The sequence below is a fragment of the Nycticebus coucang genome, chromosome 10, assembly GCF_027406575.1.
Source record: "Nycticebus coucang isolate mNycCou1 chromosome 10, mNycCou1.pri, whole genome shotgun sequence".
In the NCBI taxonomy this organism is placed as follows: domain Eukaryota; kingdom Metazoa; phylum Chordata; class Mammalia; order Primates; family Lorisidae; genus Nycticebus; species Nycticebus coucang.
In genome coordinates, this window is record NC_069789.1 from 78183768 (window position 1) to 78202082 (window position 18315).

The window sequence follows — 18315 nt, forward strand, 5'->3', positions numbered from 1 at the left end:
TTAGCTGATTGGCAACTTTAATTCCACCTGTAACCAACCTTAATTCCCCTTTGTCATATAATCTAAAACAACCATAGGTTCTGTGGATTAGGGTTGTGGACATCTTTGGATACATAAATTATTATAAATGTTACATCTTCTATTGTTTTCTGAGCTAAACTGTTTTTCTTTACCTGATAAAGCCTGAACCAGCTAGACCACGAGACCCTTCATGAAGGACATGACCTACAAAACGTTCCAGCGCTCTTCTTGAAGTTGTAAACATTTCGATACTCAAAGGGCCTCTTAGCCCTTCGTGTAATCCTCTTTTCTCTTACACCAGCCAAGAGTTTCATCTTCCTCACAGCCACAGGAAATAGGACCTGAGTCCAATTTATCTTTCCTTAATCTTCCTTTTTACAAAAAAATTTAACATATATACTATCAGAGGTTTCTTTGTGTTTGTTTTCTTTTTTTTACCTACTCAGAGAAAATCCATTTAAACTCATATGCTATAACAAAAATCTTAAGAAATGGCTATCATAAGCAGGGAGCATTGGCTTACACCTGTAATCTCAGCACTTTGGGAAGTCAAGGCAGGTGGACTGCCTAAGCTCAGGAGTTCAAGACCAGCCTGAGCAAAAAGCAAGACCATGTCTCTAATAAATAATAATAACAATAAGAGAAAAACTAGCCAGCATCGTGGCAGGTGCTTGTATGCAGTCCCAGTGACTCATGAGGCAAGAGGATCACTTAAGCCCAGGAGTTTGAGGTTGTTGTGAGCTATGATGCCATGGCACTCTACTGAGGGCAACAAGTGAGTCTCTGGAGAGAGAGAGGTGGTGGGGGAGGAAGGAAAGGGAAAGGAACGGAAAGGAAGCCTAGGGTGGTGCTTGTGGCTCAAGGAGTAGGGCACCGGCCCCATATACCAGAGGTGGCGGGTTCAAACCCGGCCCCAGCCAAAAACTGCAAAAAAGAAAGAAAAGGAAGCCTTCATTCACTAAGAAATTTTCAACCTAGTCAGGATATTCAGTATGTCTGTATGTTACGCTGGAAAAGAAACAAAGTAATGTTAACTGGGTGGCACCTGTGGCTCAGTGGGTAGGGCACCAGCCCCATATACCAACGGTGGTGGGTTTGAACCTGGCCCCAGCCAAACTGCAACAAAAAAATAGCCGGGCACACCTGTAGTCCCAGCTACTCGGGAGGCTGAGGCAAGAGAATCACTTAAGCCCAGGAGTTGGAGGTTGCTGTGAGCTGTGTGATGCCACAGCACTCTACCGAGGGCCATAAAGTAAAACTCTGTCTCTACAAAAAAAAAAAAAAATAGCCGGGCATTGTGGCAGGCGCCTGTAGTCCCAGCTACTCGGGAGGCTGAGACAAGAGAATCGCCTAAGCCTAAGAGCTGGAGGTTGCTGTGAGCTGTTAGACCATGGCACTCTACCGAGGGTGATAAAGTGAGACTCTGTCTCTAAAAACAAAACAAAAAACAAACAAAGCAATGTTAAAATTTCCTGAAAGCTTCCGCTTTCCTACTAAATAAATAGGATGAGCATCAATAAATCCCACCTTTCTCATGCACAGTAGGCAAAAGGACTTAAAGGACTTAAAGGAGTGACCCACTTGTTTACATTTTGCCCTGTGGAAAGTTGGGGAGGGGCGTCACTAAAACTAATGAAGAGAATGGCATAGCATTATTTTGGAAAATTTTCCTACATACGTGACAGAAGTTAAATGTTAATTAATAAATTTTAGAACAAATGAGAGTATAGAAAAACATCATGTATGAGTTCGGCAGCAACAAGATTTCATCTGAATGTTAATGAGGGGAAGACCAGCACCTGGAGGTGACTTTTGGTCCCCGGAGATGTGTGGGACCCTTCGCGGCCCCCACCTCCAGCGTCTGCTTTCCAGAGTTCTTGCTGCTGACAAGCTCCTGTCCTTAGACCTGACAGAGCCAGAGAAAAGATACTAGAAATCTTACCTCCTAGTGACAGAAAAGAAAGAAACGGAACCTCATGAGCGCTGCATGCCAGCGTGAACCTAAGAAGGTTTAGCAAGGGCTGAGTGTGATTTCAGCACTAAATAAAAAACTTAATTATTATTTTTTTTTTTTCAGTTTTGGCCGGGGCCAGGCTTGAACCTGCCACCCCTGGTATAGGGAGGGGGCTGGCACCCTACTCTTTGAGTCACAGGTGCTACCCTACACTTAATTATTTTTAAGTGAGGTTTAACAAAAAAGCAATTTGGAACATACTGCATGCATCTGAAAAACAATTACCCAGCTTCTCACGCTAAGAATTACTTGAGAGCTTAACGGATGTGTATTATGGGTTTTTATGGAAAGTTTATTACTACCACTTCACAGCTCCCAGTGGGGGAAAGTTCTTATTAAAAAGCACAGTGAGTCCTCATTGCCTTGACAGTGATAGCACAAGTCTATAGATTTATTTGTCTCTCCCACTAAACGTAGTCAGAGGCTAGGTAATATTCACTATAATGATGGTTATTATTATTCATGCCTATTCACAGTGAATTCAAAGCACCTGCTGGTAATAGGCATGAATAATAATAACCATTATTTATTTGTTAGACAAATGGTTCCTAAGAACCTAGTGCAAGCACCAACCCTCTCTGACCATCGTGCCATGACTAAGACAAATACAGTCTCTGAGGAGGAAAGACAGGCAAGAAATAAGCAAAAGAAATAAGGACATTTCAAAGAACGATAAATGCCAGGAAGAAAGAAAATAACAAGGTCGGTTAACAATCTCTTAAGCACTTAACATTTTTCAGCCACTATGCTAAGAACTTTACCTATATTATCAAGTTTCAACTTCATAATACCCTATAAATTAGGTGCTGTTTTTATTCTTATTTTATAGTTGAGGAAACTGATGCCAGTAAGATAAATTAACTTGCCTGCTGGTGCAGAGCAAGGAAGGAGTACAAAACGGAGATCAAATCCAAGCTTTCTGATTCCTAAGCCCATGTTCTTCACCATTATCCTGTAGGCCTCACACCTGAATCTCTTGGCTAAAAGATAGAAAAATTGCTTTTCCCATAAAGTATCCAAAAACTCTAAAAAGAACCATATTGGGTTCTTATGACAAAATCCTTGGCAATAAATAAAATTTTCCAGGTTCCTATTGGATCAACTCCTCCCTGTGCTGTGGAGAAACTGGTTTCACTAACAAGGACGGTTCCAAGCTTGCTGGTTATTGGTACATCATGTTTTGCACATAAAAGTGTTCCCATTTTAGGTGACTTAAATCCATGGTAGTATATATGTATTTGCTTAAACCCACCATGCTTTCTCGTTTACTGTCACCCACCCTCCTGCAAGAGCCCTCTTTGGGAAGTAGCTGATAGTCAAGGTCAGAAGTTTGGCCTGAGCCCATTAAACAGAAATACTCCACACACACAGACACGACGGTGACCTATGGCCTATGATCTATCTGAGTGACCACCTGAAATCAATTTTATTTGAGCACAGCCCCCCAAAATATCCTTACTGTCTGTCATAGAACCTAGCTCCTATCTCCCAATGGTCATATCAATTTTAATCATATAAACGTGTTTGATGCTGTTTTGTTCAGGGTTAGGCATTAAGCGTGAAGAGGGCAGGGACTACGGCAGACTCGCCCACCAATATATACACAGCACCTTGTACTCTACATGCTACGTATTAAACAGCTGATAGATACTGTTTGAGTAGGTAAGTGAGTAAGAGTGCTGATGGTCAAATGAACTGCCTGCAATCATGTGAAGGAGCCCTCAGGACATGCTTTTCTGTGGAAAATCAATTGTAGTAGCAGAAAGGGTACAGCCCATTCCTTTTAAAATTAACAAATCACAGGAGGTAGTATGCTAATATTTGGGAAGAGGTTCTAGGTCAGAAAGGGGTAGGTTTTCATTCCAGTTCTGCTGCTGAATGTAGCTAAGCCACAAAATTTTCATCTATAAACATGAGGGTAATGCTAAGTGAAGTAAATGCAGAAAAGTGTGTGAAAATGTGTGGCAAGCAGATACGGGAAGAAGTAAGGTCAACGACCTACTGAATTAGTCTCTTCTCTGTGACGGAAACAAGCGAATTTAAGTCAGATTGCTTACAGAACAGTGTTTACAAATGGCTTCAACCTTTATCCTCCCCAAAAGTCCTCCACTGGGAGAATTTTTTGGAAAGGAAGGGAGTAATTCAGACTACTGTTCAATGCTTTCCGCACTGTGACCTGAGTGCCATTAGTGGCTTGGCCAACGGGGTTGTTGGCCTTTCTGTTACTTCTGATACCAGAGATGTGTATCAGAGAGAGGAAGAATGCTCAAGAAACAGCCCAAAAGGTAGCTACTATGATAGGGCGGCCCCTATGGCTCAAGGAGTAGGGTGCTGGCCCCATATGCTGGAGGTGGCAGGTTCAAATCTAGCCCTGGCCAAAAACTGCAAAAAAAAAAAAAAAAAGTAGCTACTATGACAGCTGTCGGAAAAAAAATATCTAGGTATTTACATAAACATTTCATGGCTCTCAGTAAGAATCACTGGCTAACATGGGTTTCTCCTTACATTTGTGGCCAGTTGTTTTCAGAGGTATCTAACACTATTGTTTTGTTGTTGTTGTTTGTTTTGAGACAGAGTCTCAAGCTGCCACCCTGGGTAGAATGGCATCATAGCTCACAGCAACCTCCAACTCTTGGGCTCAAGCAATCCTTTTGCCTTGGTTTTTTGTATTTTTAGTAGAGACAGGGTTCGCTCTGGCTCAGGCTGGTCTCAAACCCAACAGTCAAGCAATCCACCCTCCTGGGCCTCCCAGAGTGCTAGGATTACAAACATGAGCCACCAAGCCGGCCTAATTCCATTACTTTTTAAACTGATATGGTGGGAAGAATAGATTTTTAAGTGTTTAAGTATGTTTGAAGTTAGAGAAAATAAAATTTCAAAAGCCACCCAAATTCAAGAACTTTCTCTTGGGTTAACAGAGAGCCAAGGGGGTCTCGAATTCTGAGCCTTGGAGAGAAGGGATGTGTATCAGAGAGAAGAAGAATGTTCAAGAAACAGCCCAAAATGTAGCTACTATGACCGCTGTCGGAAAAAAAAAAAATCTAGGTATTTACATAAACATTTCATGGCTCTCAGTAAGAATCACTGGCTAACATGGGTTTCTCCTTACATTTGTGGCCAGGCGTTTTCAGAGGCTTGGAGAGAAGCACAAGAAACAGGAATCCTTGTGAAATGATCACCCGAGTGAAGGATGAGCAAACACAGGGAATTAGCCCAACATGGCTTCAAATCACTGTCTATTAGTCAATCACAAAGGCTCATATTAAAAGAATGAAAAAACTATAAGAAGATAAAAAAGGAATCCTAGAAAGCAAACAGTGCCATGCGAGAAAGGCCGCATGATCGGAAGTCTGAGGGGAAATCAAAGCTTCACTTGAAATACGCTTTTCTCTGGTGGGAAATAAATATGACAGCATCTGCCTTCAATCCATTCTTGGCTGCTTATTATACGATTAGCATGTGCTGTGAACACTCAGTGTTAATTTCACAAAAGACAAGTAATCTACTATTAAGAAATCAAAAGGAATAATTTAAAGAATAAATAAAGATATTGCCAGAGACCCACAAACAAGTCTACCACAATCTACCAACAAGAAAATAATATTTTGAATGCTTATCGTCAGAATAGGCAAGTTTATACAACGTAATTGCTTCCTCTTGATTATAGACATTAAAAGTCCCAACAAACAATTTAAGAACTCAGTGTTTTCAGAACGTGCTTTTTGGTTAACTTCAATCAAGATGGAAGCCTGACCACAAGACGTAAGTGTGAGTAGGAAAATGAAGGAAGAAATATTCATGGTGAGGTTTGTACATGTATGGACAAATTCAAATTTCTGCAGAGGAAACAAAATAAATAGGATTTATTTCTTCTTTTTTCCTTCCTTCCTTTCTTCCTTCCTTCCTCCCTCACTTCCCTTCCTTCCTTTTCTTTTCTTTCTTTATTTTTTTTTTTTGAGACACCGTTTCACCCTGGTAGAGTGCCCTGGCATCATAGCTCATAGCTCAAATTCTTGGGTTTAAGCAACCCTTCTGCCTCAGCCTTTAGAAATGCTGGGACTACAGGTGTCTGCCATGACATCCAGCTAGTTTTCCTCTTTTTAGCAGAGACAGGGGTCTTGCTCTTCCTCAGGCTGGTCTCAACTTTCTGAGCTCAACCAATCCATCCGCCTCAGCCTCCTAGAGTGCTAGGGATCATAGGTGTGAGCCACCACTCCCAGCCATTTCTCCGTATTTCCATACCCTGTTTTATCAACAGAACATGTTAGAGCTTCATTTTATACCATTTTAAGTGGTTATCTGCTTTTTTCACAAATGCAAGCCTTCTCTTTTGTAGTGAAATAGTTTAATACTAAGTAGATCTAGGTTTTAAAGATACGTAATTTGACATTAATTTGAGAGCGTATGTAATTTGAGTGGTTCTCTTGAAAAAGAAGAATACAAAATTATGAATATAAAATTATGTTAAAAATAAATAAATAAAATCTCAGCGCTTATAGCTCAGCAATTAGGGTGCCAGTCACATATACCGGAGCTGGTGGGTTCAAATCCAGCCCGGGCCTGCCAAACAACAGGTTTTTTGTTGTAGCTTACAACTACAATCCAGCCCGGGCCTGCCAAACAACAGGTTTTTTGTTGTAGCTTACAACTACAACAAAAAAATGGCCAGGCGTTGTGGCCGGCGTCTATAGTCCCAGCTACTTGGGAGGCAAGAGAATTGCTTAAGCCCAAGAGTTTGAGGTTCCTATGAGCTGTGATGCCACAGCACTCTACCAAGGGCAACATAGTGAGACTCTGTCTCAAAATAAATTAATTAATTAATTAAAATAAAATAATGTATAAAGTATTCCAAGTGAGAGGCCCTGGAAGTTAAGTACCAGCAGCTTCACAGTAAACACACCTCTAAACTATCTTGAGAACTAAGTCTTATTATTTCTGAGTTCCATCTGCACAGTGTCTTACAGACTGCTGGGTATTTTTATAGGCATTCAGTACTTAATGCCACACTCATTTCAGAAGCAAACAAAGGATCATAGTATAAGAGTAAATTCGTTGTATCAAATGGTACAAAATAAATCTTAACTCTTCATTCAGTTATACCTCAAATGATAGTCTGAATTAAATGCAACTTGAATTCATGTTGATTATATTACTTAATAGTCATCAAGTTAGTATTAATATTTTAAAAATCCAAAAATGTCTATCCATTATGATAGGAGAATGAAGAGATGACTTTTAAAAAATCATCAAATAAAAGCTGGGTGGACTAAACACTCCAGTTCCTGTGTGTATATCCACTATTTGATGAGGAGCTGGAATTTACGTGCACTCCTTTACCGGCAGTGGACATCTGTGGCATATTATCAATGGAGTCCCCCATAAATAGAAGAGCTTACCAATTCCAAAGTAAACTTGTAGGATGTTTTTTATGTTTTGAGTTATTTCCTTATACTGCTTGCCAACAGTTAGTATTCTGCATCTTTTTAAAATATGAAATACCAAAAAGAGAAAATTCATAAAACTTTTCAATTTCTATTTATAGGTATGAGCTATTATATAAGCAAACAATCCACAAAAGAAATGACTCACCAGTCCAAATTTATACTGCAGGTTAATATTTTGTCAAGTACTGCTATGCAAAAAACTACAGAACTTTCCATGTATATTGCAGCCCAGGGTATCATAACCAAAGCAAAATATGATAAGGAATAGACATTTTGTGAATCTTCCTGAATATGAACATATTAAATAACCATCGATCCAAATAAATTTAGTCTATATACATCTACAGGGAAATTACTTTAAGGAAAAACCCACTGTTACTAATAACCTTACTTATGCTGGAAGAGAACTTGATTATTAGGAAGACTAATTAGATAAAGACTAATTACATAAAAAAATTTTATGGCTTCATTAAAAAGAATCTTAACAAACAACTTTTAAAATCAAGGGACAAGTTAGGAAAAAATATTTTCAACATATGTTAAGCAAAAAAACGAATCTCCTTAATATACAAAGAGTTATAATTAGACAGATGATCAATAATTAGATGAAAATAGTCTTAAAGAAAAATAGGCAAAAGATATGTAAAAGCAGTTAACAGAAAACACAAATGGCCAATAAGTATTTCAGAAGAAAAACCTCACTTATAAAGGTAAGGAGCAAAAGCAATGAGATACCATTTTTCAGAGGTCAGATAATGGTAAAAGATGTTTCAAAGGCAGAGATGAAAATATTCAAAATTGGCAAGGGTGTGAGGAAAGTGAGGAAGGGGCCTCTTCTCTGTGGATAGGAGTGCAGTTGGTGTGTCCTTCTGGTGGGCAATCTGACAGTATCTTTCAAATCTTTAAATTCTGATATACCTTGACCCCAGCAGTCACCATTCTATGAAATTATCCTATAGAATGCTCAAACTTACCCAAAAGACATATATTTGAAAACACTTCTTGCAGCACTGTTTACAAAATTCAAAAAACAAGTGAAAAACTGGAGTTTAAATGTCCATCTATAGAATAATACATTCAATAAAGCCATTAAAAAGATTATGGTAGGGTGGCACCCATAGCTCAGTAGGTAGGGCTCTGGCCACATACACCCAGGCTGGCGGGTTCAAATCCCATGCCAGCCGGCTAAAACAACAACAATAACAACTGCAACAACAACAACAAAAATAGCGGGGCATTGTGGCGGGTGCCTGTAGTCTCAGCTAATCGGAAGGCTGAGACAAGAGAATCACTAAGCCCAAGAGTTAGAGGTTGCTGTGAGCTGTGACGTCACAGCACTCTACTGAGGGCAACATAATGAGACTCTGTCTCAAAAAAAAAAAAAAAGATAATGGTAGATCCATGTATATGTACTGATTTTTCTTTAGCTTTCAATATGCCAGCCAATGTTCTAAGCCTTTTCCATATATTAATTCATTAATGAGTATCTTCAAAATACAAAGATAAGTAAAAAATGACAAATACAGAGCAGACCATGTATTGTGATTCTGTTTGTATCATATATGGCATATAACATAAACAAATGTCACTATATTATAAACAAATATACTATAACACATAAACAAATATACCATACTATATATAGTATATAAGTGTTAGGTGTGTATGCATACACACATTCTATACACCCAGAAAAAGACTACAAAAGAAATGTTTTACAGTGATTACTTTGGAAGAATGGGATAGGAACTTGGCAGAAAAGAAATTTTTTGCTTTTTATTTTTATAATTTTCTGGATTGGTGAAAATTTTCACCATAAACATACATAACTTCTATTTTAAAAATGTTAATGTGTGTTATTTGCCTAGTTGGATTATGGCCTGTTTCATTTTACTAATATCCATTTTTAAAAATCTAATAAATATTATTTGGGGAAAATGTTGCAATATAAGAAAACACCTGCATTTCTTTTAATACCCTTCTCTAGAATAAGGATTTTTAGTATGACAACAGATTACTTTCAAAATAAAAAAAAAATCTAGTTAACAATAATCAATACTGAACAAGCCTAGCAAAAATACCCTTTCTTATTTCTTTCCTCATACAGGAAACCTCAGAATATGTAAGGACTTGGATGAGGGTCCTCATGATTATGAAACAATTGCTTGGCCGACAGTTTTCTTCCTCCAAGTTAATTTAATGGTATTTTTTTAAAAGATCAAGTTTAATCTATAAATAAAACAAAAACAAGGAGAAAATATAAAGGTTAATTAGCAATATGTAAATTACAATGTACACTGCTCTACTATTACACATATACTATGTGCCTTAAAATGGATCAAGAATGAGATTTATGTGCATATCCATAAAGCAGCCAATACATGGTGATTGTTAGTAGCTATTGTCACTGACTCGGCCACTATCACCCTTCATTAGCCGCTTTCTGTGGGTCTAAGACTGAACTCCACGCTTCACACAAATTAGCACATTTAATCCCCACAACCAGCCCAATAAGAATCCTGGTAAACTGATTATTTACTGGAATTATACAAAAGTATGAATATATAGAGTCAAAAATAGTAAATGAAATCTATAAACAACTGAATCTAGATTTGTGGTGTCTGCTTTTAACTCTTTACCTGACTTTTTTGCCCCAGAAAGAGAACATAAGTGGCGCCTGAATAATCTTCATGCCATTCCTTCCAAAGGCCATTCCTTCCAGTTAATCCTTCCTCACACGTCCCCCTCAGCCTACCAAGTTCAGGCACCAAGTGCAGGTGATTCAGAAGCTCGCACCTTCACTCAGCAAACAGCCTAGTATTTCCATCAATTTGCAAAAGCCTTTAGATTCTTACCTGTCCAGCAGGAGTTCCAGCACTTCTTTAGTGGAGGCGAAACCTCTGTACGTTGACAGAAAGATGCTGATATAGGTAAAGTCATTGTCCCCAAAAGCTGTCAACAGGTTCTCCACCAGCTTCTCCAAGGTGCCAGCTTTGATGGTCCTGATCTTACAGGTTTCATACTGACTGACTGTGTGTCCTGGAGGCAGCTGGTCCCCTTCAACCTACACGATAAATTAATGATTACCATCAGGAGAAATGACTCCCGCAAAGTAAAACTGGAAACATTGAAATAGTTGAAGTATTTCATTTTTCTACTAGCCATGGACGGCAATGCTCTCTCCTGAGTTCAGCGTGGTGGTGAGATGGTGGTGCTGGTGGTGGGTGTGTGCATGTGTGTCCCCTTCCTCCCTAGAAGTAGAGGTTTGTAGTGGCACATGTTTATCATGTAGTGGCACATGTTTTATCATGGATGTTTATCATGATCCAGGATCAAGCTCAGCAAATGTTATCAATTTTTTTTTTTTTTTTTTTTTAAGAGATGGGATCTTGCTCTTGTTCAGGCTGGTTCCAAACTCCTGAACTCCTGAGCTCAGGATCAAGCTTAGCAAATGTTATCAATTTTTTTTTAAAGAGATAGAATCTTGCTCTTGCTCAGGCTGGTCCCAAACTCCTAAAATCCTGAGCTCAAGCCATCCACCTGCCTCAGCCTCCCAGAGTGCTAGGATTACAGGTATAAGCCACAGTACTTGGCCTTTCAAACTTGTTCTTAAAGACAATTCCTACCGGCTTTAGAGAACTGATTATTAAATTTTTAGGATTTATGCAACCCAGTTGGTATCATGTTCATAGCTTGGGAAAAAAAAAAAATCAGCCCTGGGAGGAGTAAGTTCTGCATAGAAATCTATGGAGATCTGACCATGACCATAACCTGAGATTCTTCCTTCTACAGGAGACAATATGCATCCTGATTCAGTATCACCAGCAATCAACACAGTTGACTAGAGAAACAGTTGTACCAAGCTGTGCTGGGCTAAGCTCTGGAGAGTGATGAAAAGGGTAGGTGGGTGGGTGTATGACCCCCGCCTTCTGGAAGCTTGAAAAGTATAATAGAAGATATTTATTCATGAGAAGTAGCTATCACATGAGAATGAAACTATTAATAATATCTGTAGGTATAACTGTACTTGGGTAGATATAAACCATAATCCATAGAAATTAATTGGTAATGAGATCTATAAAGTTTAAAAAATTGGGTATGAAGGAAGAGAATTAAATTGAAGAAAAATGTGGATGTGCCTGACATTCTACAGTAAATCTGTGTCTAACAGATTACGTAGAGATGCTTTCCAGAGTTGAACTTACTCTTCATAGGCACCAGGAAAACTGACCTACAGAGCAGAGTTTCTGTATAAATAATTATTCTAAGTGATGTGAATAAGATGAACGCATCTGACATAGTTTTTCTGAATCATGTTGAATTGTTTTATATCAGATTTTCCTACACTGAAATAAATCAGAAGTGAAAATTAAAAGAGAGAGGCAACCAAGAAGAGCACAGACTCCCTAATGATAATATTATGCTTATTACTAAGTGGCATGTTTGCTTTCTTCTCACCTAGCCTGTCAGAAATTAAACTACTAGAGGGAAATTAACAGATGGGACTGCTTTCAGAAAGACCAAAGTGGGAGCAACCGCTTTTAGAAGGGGGTTAGAACAGCTTACTGTCATCATGTCTAACTGCTAACAGGAATTAAAATCAAGACTCTAGCTTCTATGGTGGACAGCTTTATCTCTTTAATTTTTCAGAGTTTTCTAAGGAGAGGGATCTGTTTCAGGCAAAATACCAAATGTTTCTTTGGGCCCCTTAAGACTGTTGACTCAGATCATGGCCTGATAACTATTTTTTATCACTCTATACGCAGGTTTAGAGTAAGTTTAGTAGCACCCATCTGGTCCCCAGAAGCTCCAATTAACTTTAACCAGAAACAATAAGTAAAAAAGATATACGGTTTTAAAGTCTAATTACATTTTTAATTACATACAGTGTTGCTTCCAGTGTGTGCTATAAAACTCTAGTTCCACAATAAGAGGTCCTCTGGTCAAGTTTGGGAACTACAGAGCTCAATAAACTCAAAGACATTTCTTTACCACAAAATTCCTCAGTCTTTAATGTGCTAACGTGTTGTTAAACTCAGGAACATGCTTTGCAAAAAATGCTGGCTTAGTAAATTACTGTAGTACATTTGAAACTTAATTTATATTTACCATTTAAAAAAAAAAGAAAAATCAAGGCATCACGACTAACATATAATTCAATATAATTAACAGTACGTTATAAAATGTAACGTTCATTTTAATCCTTCAACATCTATATTCCTTTGATCTCTTTCTTACTAAAATGTAGGGATGTTTGTGGCTTTTACTTTGTCACACCAAAAGACCAGGCCAAAATAATTAATTATCAGCCTGCATAATATTGAAAAGTAGCAGTTAGAACTATATTTCAACGTCACTGTTAACAATAATAAAAGGAACGGTTTCTCAGTTGTCAGGGATAGTCAAGCTCTGATTCTAAATCACACTTCTTTACCTTGTGATAATGTCAGGGTTCCCTTACCAAACAACGTTGAAATTTGATGAGTCTTTCCTTTACTTACAAATGCAAACTCCCCTTTAAAACTAAATCTTTCTTATTGTAAGTCACGACTATTTAAAAGAACTCATTTTTCACTGAGTATTGATGTGACCAAAAATTCAAACACAGAGAAAAATACTTGTCAAGGAACTGATGAAGTGGGTCCCTTTTCCTGCCAGAAAGCAGATTTGGCAGGAAGCCATGGCTCTCCCCTGGGAATGAGATTATGTTTCTTATTAACCCAGTCTCTTCCTTTCAGTCTTCCTTTTACTCAGATAAAAAACTTCAATATGCATACATGATTCCCATAAGTTTTTTAACAGTTTTTGTTCCTCAGCGTTTGCATCTGTGCATTAGAAAGAACGACGTCTGACCTAAGAGAATGGTTAATAACATACTTGGAATATTTAGATTTTTAAAAATCACGCCATAAATGCAATGAGTAAGCATCAGTGACAATAATTTAAAATGAAGTACAGAATTGCTCTGGTGCCTACAGTTAGTCTCACAAAAATTAACAATGTAGGGTGGCGCCTGTGGCTCAAAGAAGTAGGGCCCAGGCCCCATATGCCGGAGGTGGCGGGTTCAAACCCAGCCCCAGCCCCAGCCCACCCCCCCAAAACAAAAACTGCAAAAAAAAAAAAAAAAAAAATTACCCTATGCCATATGGCCAGACTGCAGAAGTTAAAATGTTAAAAGTTTCATTTTTGTAGCAAAAGATTCAATAGTTCTATAATCCTTTTAAGAGACTTTGGGATCTGTTTTTGTTTGTATTATCTTAATAACTCTGAATTGAAGTTTGAGAGAAAAGAGAGAGAGCCCTTGGCAGACAAGTGTTTAAAAATCCAGATTTAGAAAGTAAGACATGGAAGGCTCAGCCTTCCCTGTGGGCTAGCACGCTAACAGGAAACAGCTCAATCTGGATTTAATCACAGACCGTCGCCTTACTGACAAGATCGTGATACCAAGGCCACCAAAATGTTTCATGATTGTTTTTTTGGTCAATCTTTCTGCCATTAGAATTCAGCTTTTTCTAAGAGATCATATCCGATTCCAATGGGATAATATCAAAAATTATTCCCAAGTGTGTTAACCTTGGAATTTTCATAATCATCAACTTTGGCACAACAGAGAGAGGGGACAGAGAGTGTGAGAGATGAAATATTCCATATTTCAATTCTGTTTCCAGTCACGGAGAAATACACTCTTTCACCTCCTAAAACACAAACTGTGTAATAACAACTTGGGTGTTTAGTTTGGGGGGAAAAAAAGCCCTTCAATCAAAATAATACTGTAGTCATCTGATACTTTTAACAGGGATCATGTTAAGTAAACAACCTCATTAGAATGGAGACGGTATGGGGTCCTTCTCCAAGCTATGCCCAGTCTTCCCTCTATCAGCTCTGAGGCATCTTGGCCTAAGCAGCCCAGTAAATAGTGACCACTTTCCTGGTTGTTAACTCTCGAAAATTTAAAACCCATATCCTAAGTGTTACAGACTTTGAGAAGGTACACACTGTTATCCCTACATTCATCCCAAAATTCCAACAGTAAAATTTATACTCCCTTTCAAAGGTCCTCCAACCACTCTCCAGCAACAACAAACCACCATAGCCCAGAAGGAGTATCCTTTATCCCAAACACTTGGAATCAGAAGTGTTTTGGATTTCAATTTTTTTTTGGATTTTGAAATATCTGCATTATACTTATCGGTTAAGCAACCCTACTCTCAGAACCCAAACTCCAAAATACTCCAGTGAGGCATTTCCTGTGAGCACCACGTCAGCCCTCAAAAAGCTTGATTTTTGGAGCATTTCAGATTTCAAACATTACGACAAATACACTGACTACTAAAGCGAGCTATTTATTTTTTATATATTTTTTCTTTACTCTTCTCCACCTTCCTCCCCACTCTAGTGAGCTATTTAAACATAGATGCTCAGATGTAAGGCAAAGTATATTAAAAAATAAAAAATTCTAGGGCCTGTGATATCAAGCTCAGCATAAGCTTCTGCTTTGGGTATGAACTGACTTTTTTGCTAAGTTATGGTTGCCAGATAAATTACAGAATGCCCTGTGAATTTTTAGTTTCAGATTAAAAATGCATAATTAAATAATTATTTGTGTAAATATGCCCCATGTAGTATTTGGAAGTTACTCATACAATAATTTTTCCCTTATCTGAATTTGAAATTTAACTGTGTGTCCTACATTTTTATTTGATAAATCTTGCAACCCTATGCTAGTTGTATGTCCAGAATAGACGTCTCTTTCATTTATTCATCTACTTATTGAGCTATTAACTGAACAGTTCTATGTGCTAGGCAAGGTGCAAGGTACTGGACATGTAAAGGTAAACAGCAAACAGTTCTGACTCCCACATTGTTCAGTCTGGTAGAGGAAACAGAAAGAAACTGTTACAATATAATGTAAAATAGGCGCAAGATAGGCAGGTTATCGTGGAAGCCCCCAAAGTGACCCAGTGTAAAGGAGGCATCAGAAAAGGCTTCCTGAATAGATGTCACCTGCACTGGGTTTTAAATTATGAATGGGAGTTAACAATGTAGAGGGCGGAGGGCGCAGCAGGCAGAAAGCTCAGCATTCGCAAAGCCATTAGGAAGAAAGAAGTGTGAGGGGTGTAGGGACTCAGAAAATGATAACCCAAAGTATGGGCCTTTTAGCATGCTCAGTCCTTTGAACTAGGAGAAATTGGAAGCAGCCTCTGATGCAAAGTCCCTCTCTGGCCTGTCCCTCCCCTCCTGCCTCCCACATTTCTTGTTCCCCTGAAGCGAGCCATAGAAACCACAATTCCTTCTCCCCCGAGGCAGGTCACAGATACTAAAACCCTTCTCCCCCAAAGCAAGCCTTATAAACTTATAAATATTACTCTTGCCCTCCTCCATCTTTTTTGTGTAGGAACTAGCCATAAAGAAATTCTCTGGGGCGGCGCCTGTGGCTCAGTCGGTAAGGCGCCGGCCCCATATACTGAGGGTGGCGGGTTCAAACCTGGCCCCGGCCGAACTGCAACTAAAAAATAGCCGGGCGTTGTGGCGGGCGCCTGTAGTCCCAGCTACTCGGGAGGCTGAGGCAAGAGAATCGCTTAAGCCCAGGAGTCGGAGGTTGCTGTGAGCTGTGTGAGGCCACGGCACTCTACTGAGGGCCATAAAGTGAGATTCTGTCTCTACAAAAAAAGAAATTCTCTGATTACCTTGTCTGACAGTAGGTCCTAAGATTCCCATTCCAGAAAGGATCGTACCCTAAAGAGGAAGAATGCTACCCAGACAGGCCTAGAAGTATCTGAACAGAAAGGCCTTGCTGCTAGGCTCGATGCTCGTAGCACAGTGGTTATGGCACCAGCCACATACACCGAGGGTGGTGGGTTCCCGGCCTGGCCAGCTAAAACAATGACAACTGCAACAAAAAATGGCCAGGCCTTGTGGCGGGTGCCTGTAGTCCCAGCTACTTGGGAGGCTAAGGCCTCCCAAGGAGGAGAATCGCTTAAGCCCAAGAGTTGGAGGTTCCTGTGAGGTGTGATGCCACAGCACTCTCCCCCCAAAAAAGAAAGGCCTTGCTGTGTGCCCCCTACCCATTGTCTCTCTATTATCATTAGGTCACACCCTTTTTGTCCAATTACATTTCTCTAAGGCTGTCCATTCTTCATTAAACCTCAGCATTAAAGTGGAGGGTTTTCCCTGGGTCGTTGGGTTTCTTTTCACAAGCCTCCCATGTCATGTAAAACTTCCATTAAATAAATTTGTTATGATTTTCTCTTGTCAACCTGTCTTTTGTTATAGAAATGTTGGCCATGACCTTATAATGGGTAAGGAAAGGTCTCACCCCTTCCCACCCCTACAGGTGAACAACACGCTCGTAGAAAATGATACACAAGGAAAATGAATGCCTTGTCTACAGTGTCAGCAGGGGATTATCTGAGTGTGGAGGACTTAGGTTTCATGCTAAGGAGCTGAGACTCCGTATTCTATAGAAAATGGGAAACCAATGACAAGGTTTCAAGCATGGTCACAGAAATCAGTGTGGAAGATAGATCTGAAAAGGACAGTTTTAAAGTTGGGTAAAGATCCTAGTGACAACACAAGTGCCTTAACTGGAGGGCACATAGAAAGAGAAAAATGTTCCATCAGCATGAAGGTCCCTCTTGAACTTACCATTGACACAGTCTGAGGAGGACTCTAGGGTGGTGTTATGCTGTCCAAAATAAAAGCTCGTACTTGTAGCATTTGCCCATTTCTATAGTGTACTATCCCCATCATGCTGAATTCACACTAGCGACATAATGCCATTGGGCATAGAGTTGAGGAGGAGTTTGCCCAGTTGTTTGTGCAAGGGGTACAGACTGGCTCCAGGACTCCCTGGCTATTGTGATTGGGTAACTGGGAAGTACGTATGTTGGCATATATATGAATCTGGCATTGAAGATTTCTCCTGGTTTTTCTGCACAGAAATGCTACCACAGATCAGTAGAAAAGTTGTTGATTATCTAGATGAGCAACTATGAGGGCAGGAATAGAGATGTTGGTAGATGGGAAGGACACATTTAAGAAATGAAAAGAAAACTGTCAAGACTTAGTGATGAATTGGACATAGAAGATAAATAAGAAAGAAAGAATCGTAGATCTTGATCTGATTTTCAGTGTGGGTGACTGGAAAGGTAATGGTATCACTTATCTGAAAGAAAATTGAGGGCAGGGAGTCAGATTTTGGAGGATACTGAATTCCATTCCAGAAATATAGAACCTGAGGGGCATGCCAATGGTACTGTCCAACAGGCAGTTAAAAGCTAAAAGATGGGAGAAATGTCTAAGATGAAAATATGTTCAAGTTACCTTAATTAAAAAAGGTTCACTCTTCCAGACACAGTATGTCAGACAAGAAGAGTAATAGACTGAGGATGGTTGTCTGGATGAAAACTAAAATTAAGAGGGTTCCAAGAGTAAAGATAACAAGCACTAGAAGAGGCACATGTAGAAAATACACACATACCCTGACCCATGGTAGCATTTCTGGGTAGAGAAACCAGGAGGAATCTTCAAGGTCAGAGTCATGTATATGCCAGCATAGCCACCTTGCAACAATGCAAACCAATAGCCAGGGAGTCCTGGAGCCAGTCTGTACCCCTTGCACAAACAACTGGGCAAACTCCTTCTCAACTGTATGCCCAATGGTATTATGTCACTAGTGTGAATTCAGCATGATGGCGATAGTTACACCATAGAAATTGGCAAATGCTACAAATACGAGCTTTTATTTTGGAGAGCCAGTTTGGCGGCATAACGCCACCCCAGAGTCCTTCTCAGACTGCGTCAATGGTAAGTTCAAGAGAGACCTTCATGCTGAGT

At 39.4% G+C, this 18315-nt stretch overlaps 1 protein-coding gene across 4 annotated transcripts in view; it reads right to left on the minus strand.

Moving 5' to 3' along the window:
* Nucleotides 1-18315, minus strand: part of RGL1 (ral guanine nucleotide dissociation stimulator like 1) — a 287354-nt gene that overhangs the window by 75280 nt on the left and 193759 nt on the right. For all 4 annotated transcript variants that reach the window (XM_053605796.1, XM_053605793.1, XM_053605795.1 and 1 more), the window contains one exon: nucleotides 10335-10543. In XM_053605796.1, coding sequence (XP_053461771.1) covers nucleotides 10335-10543 — 209 coding nt within the window. The remainder of the gene's footprint in view (nucleotides 1-10334; nucleotides 10544-18315) is intronic.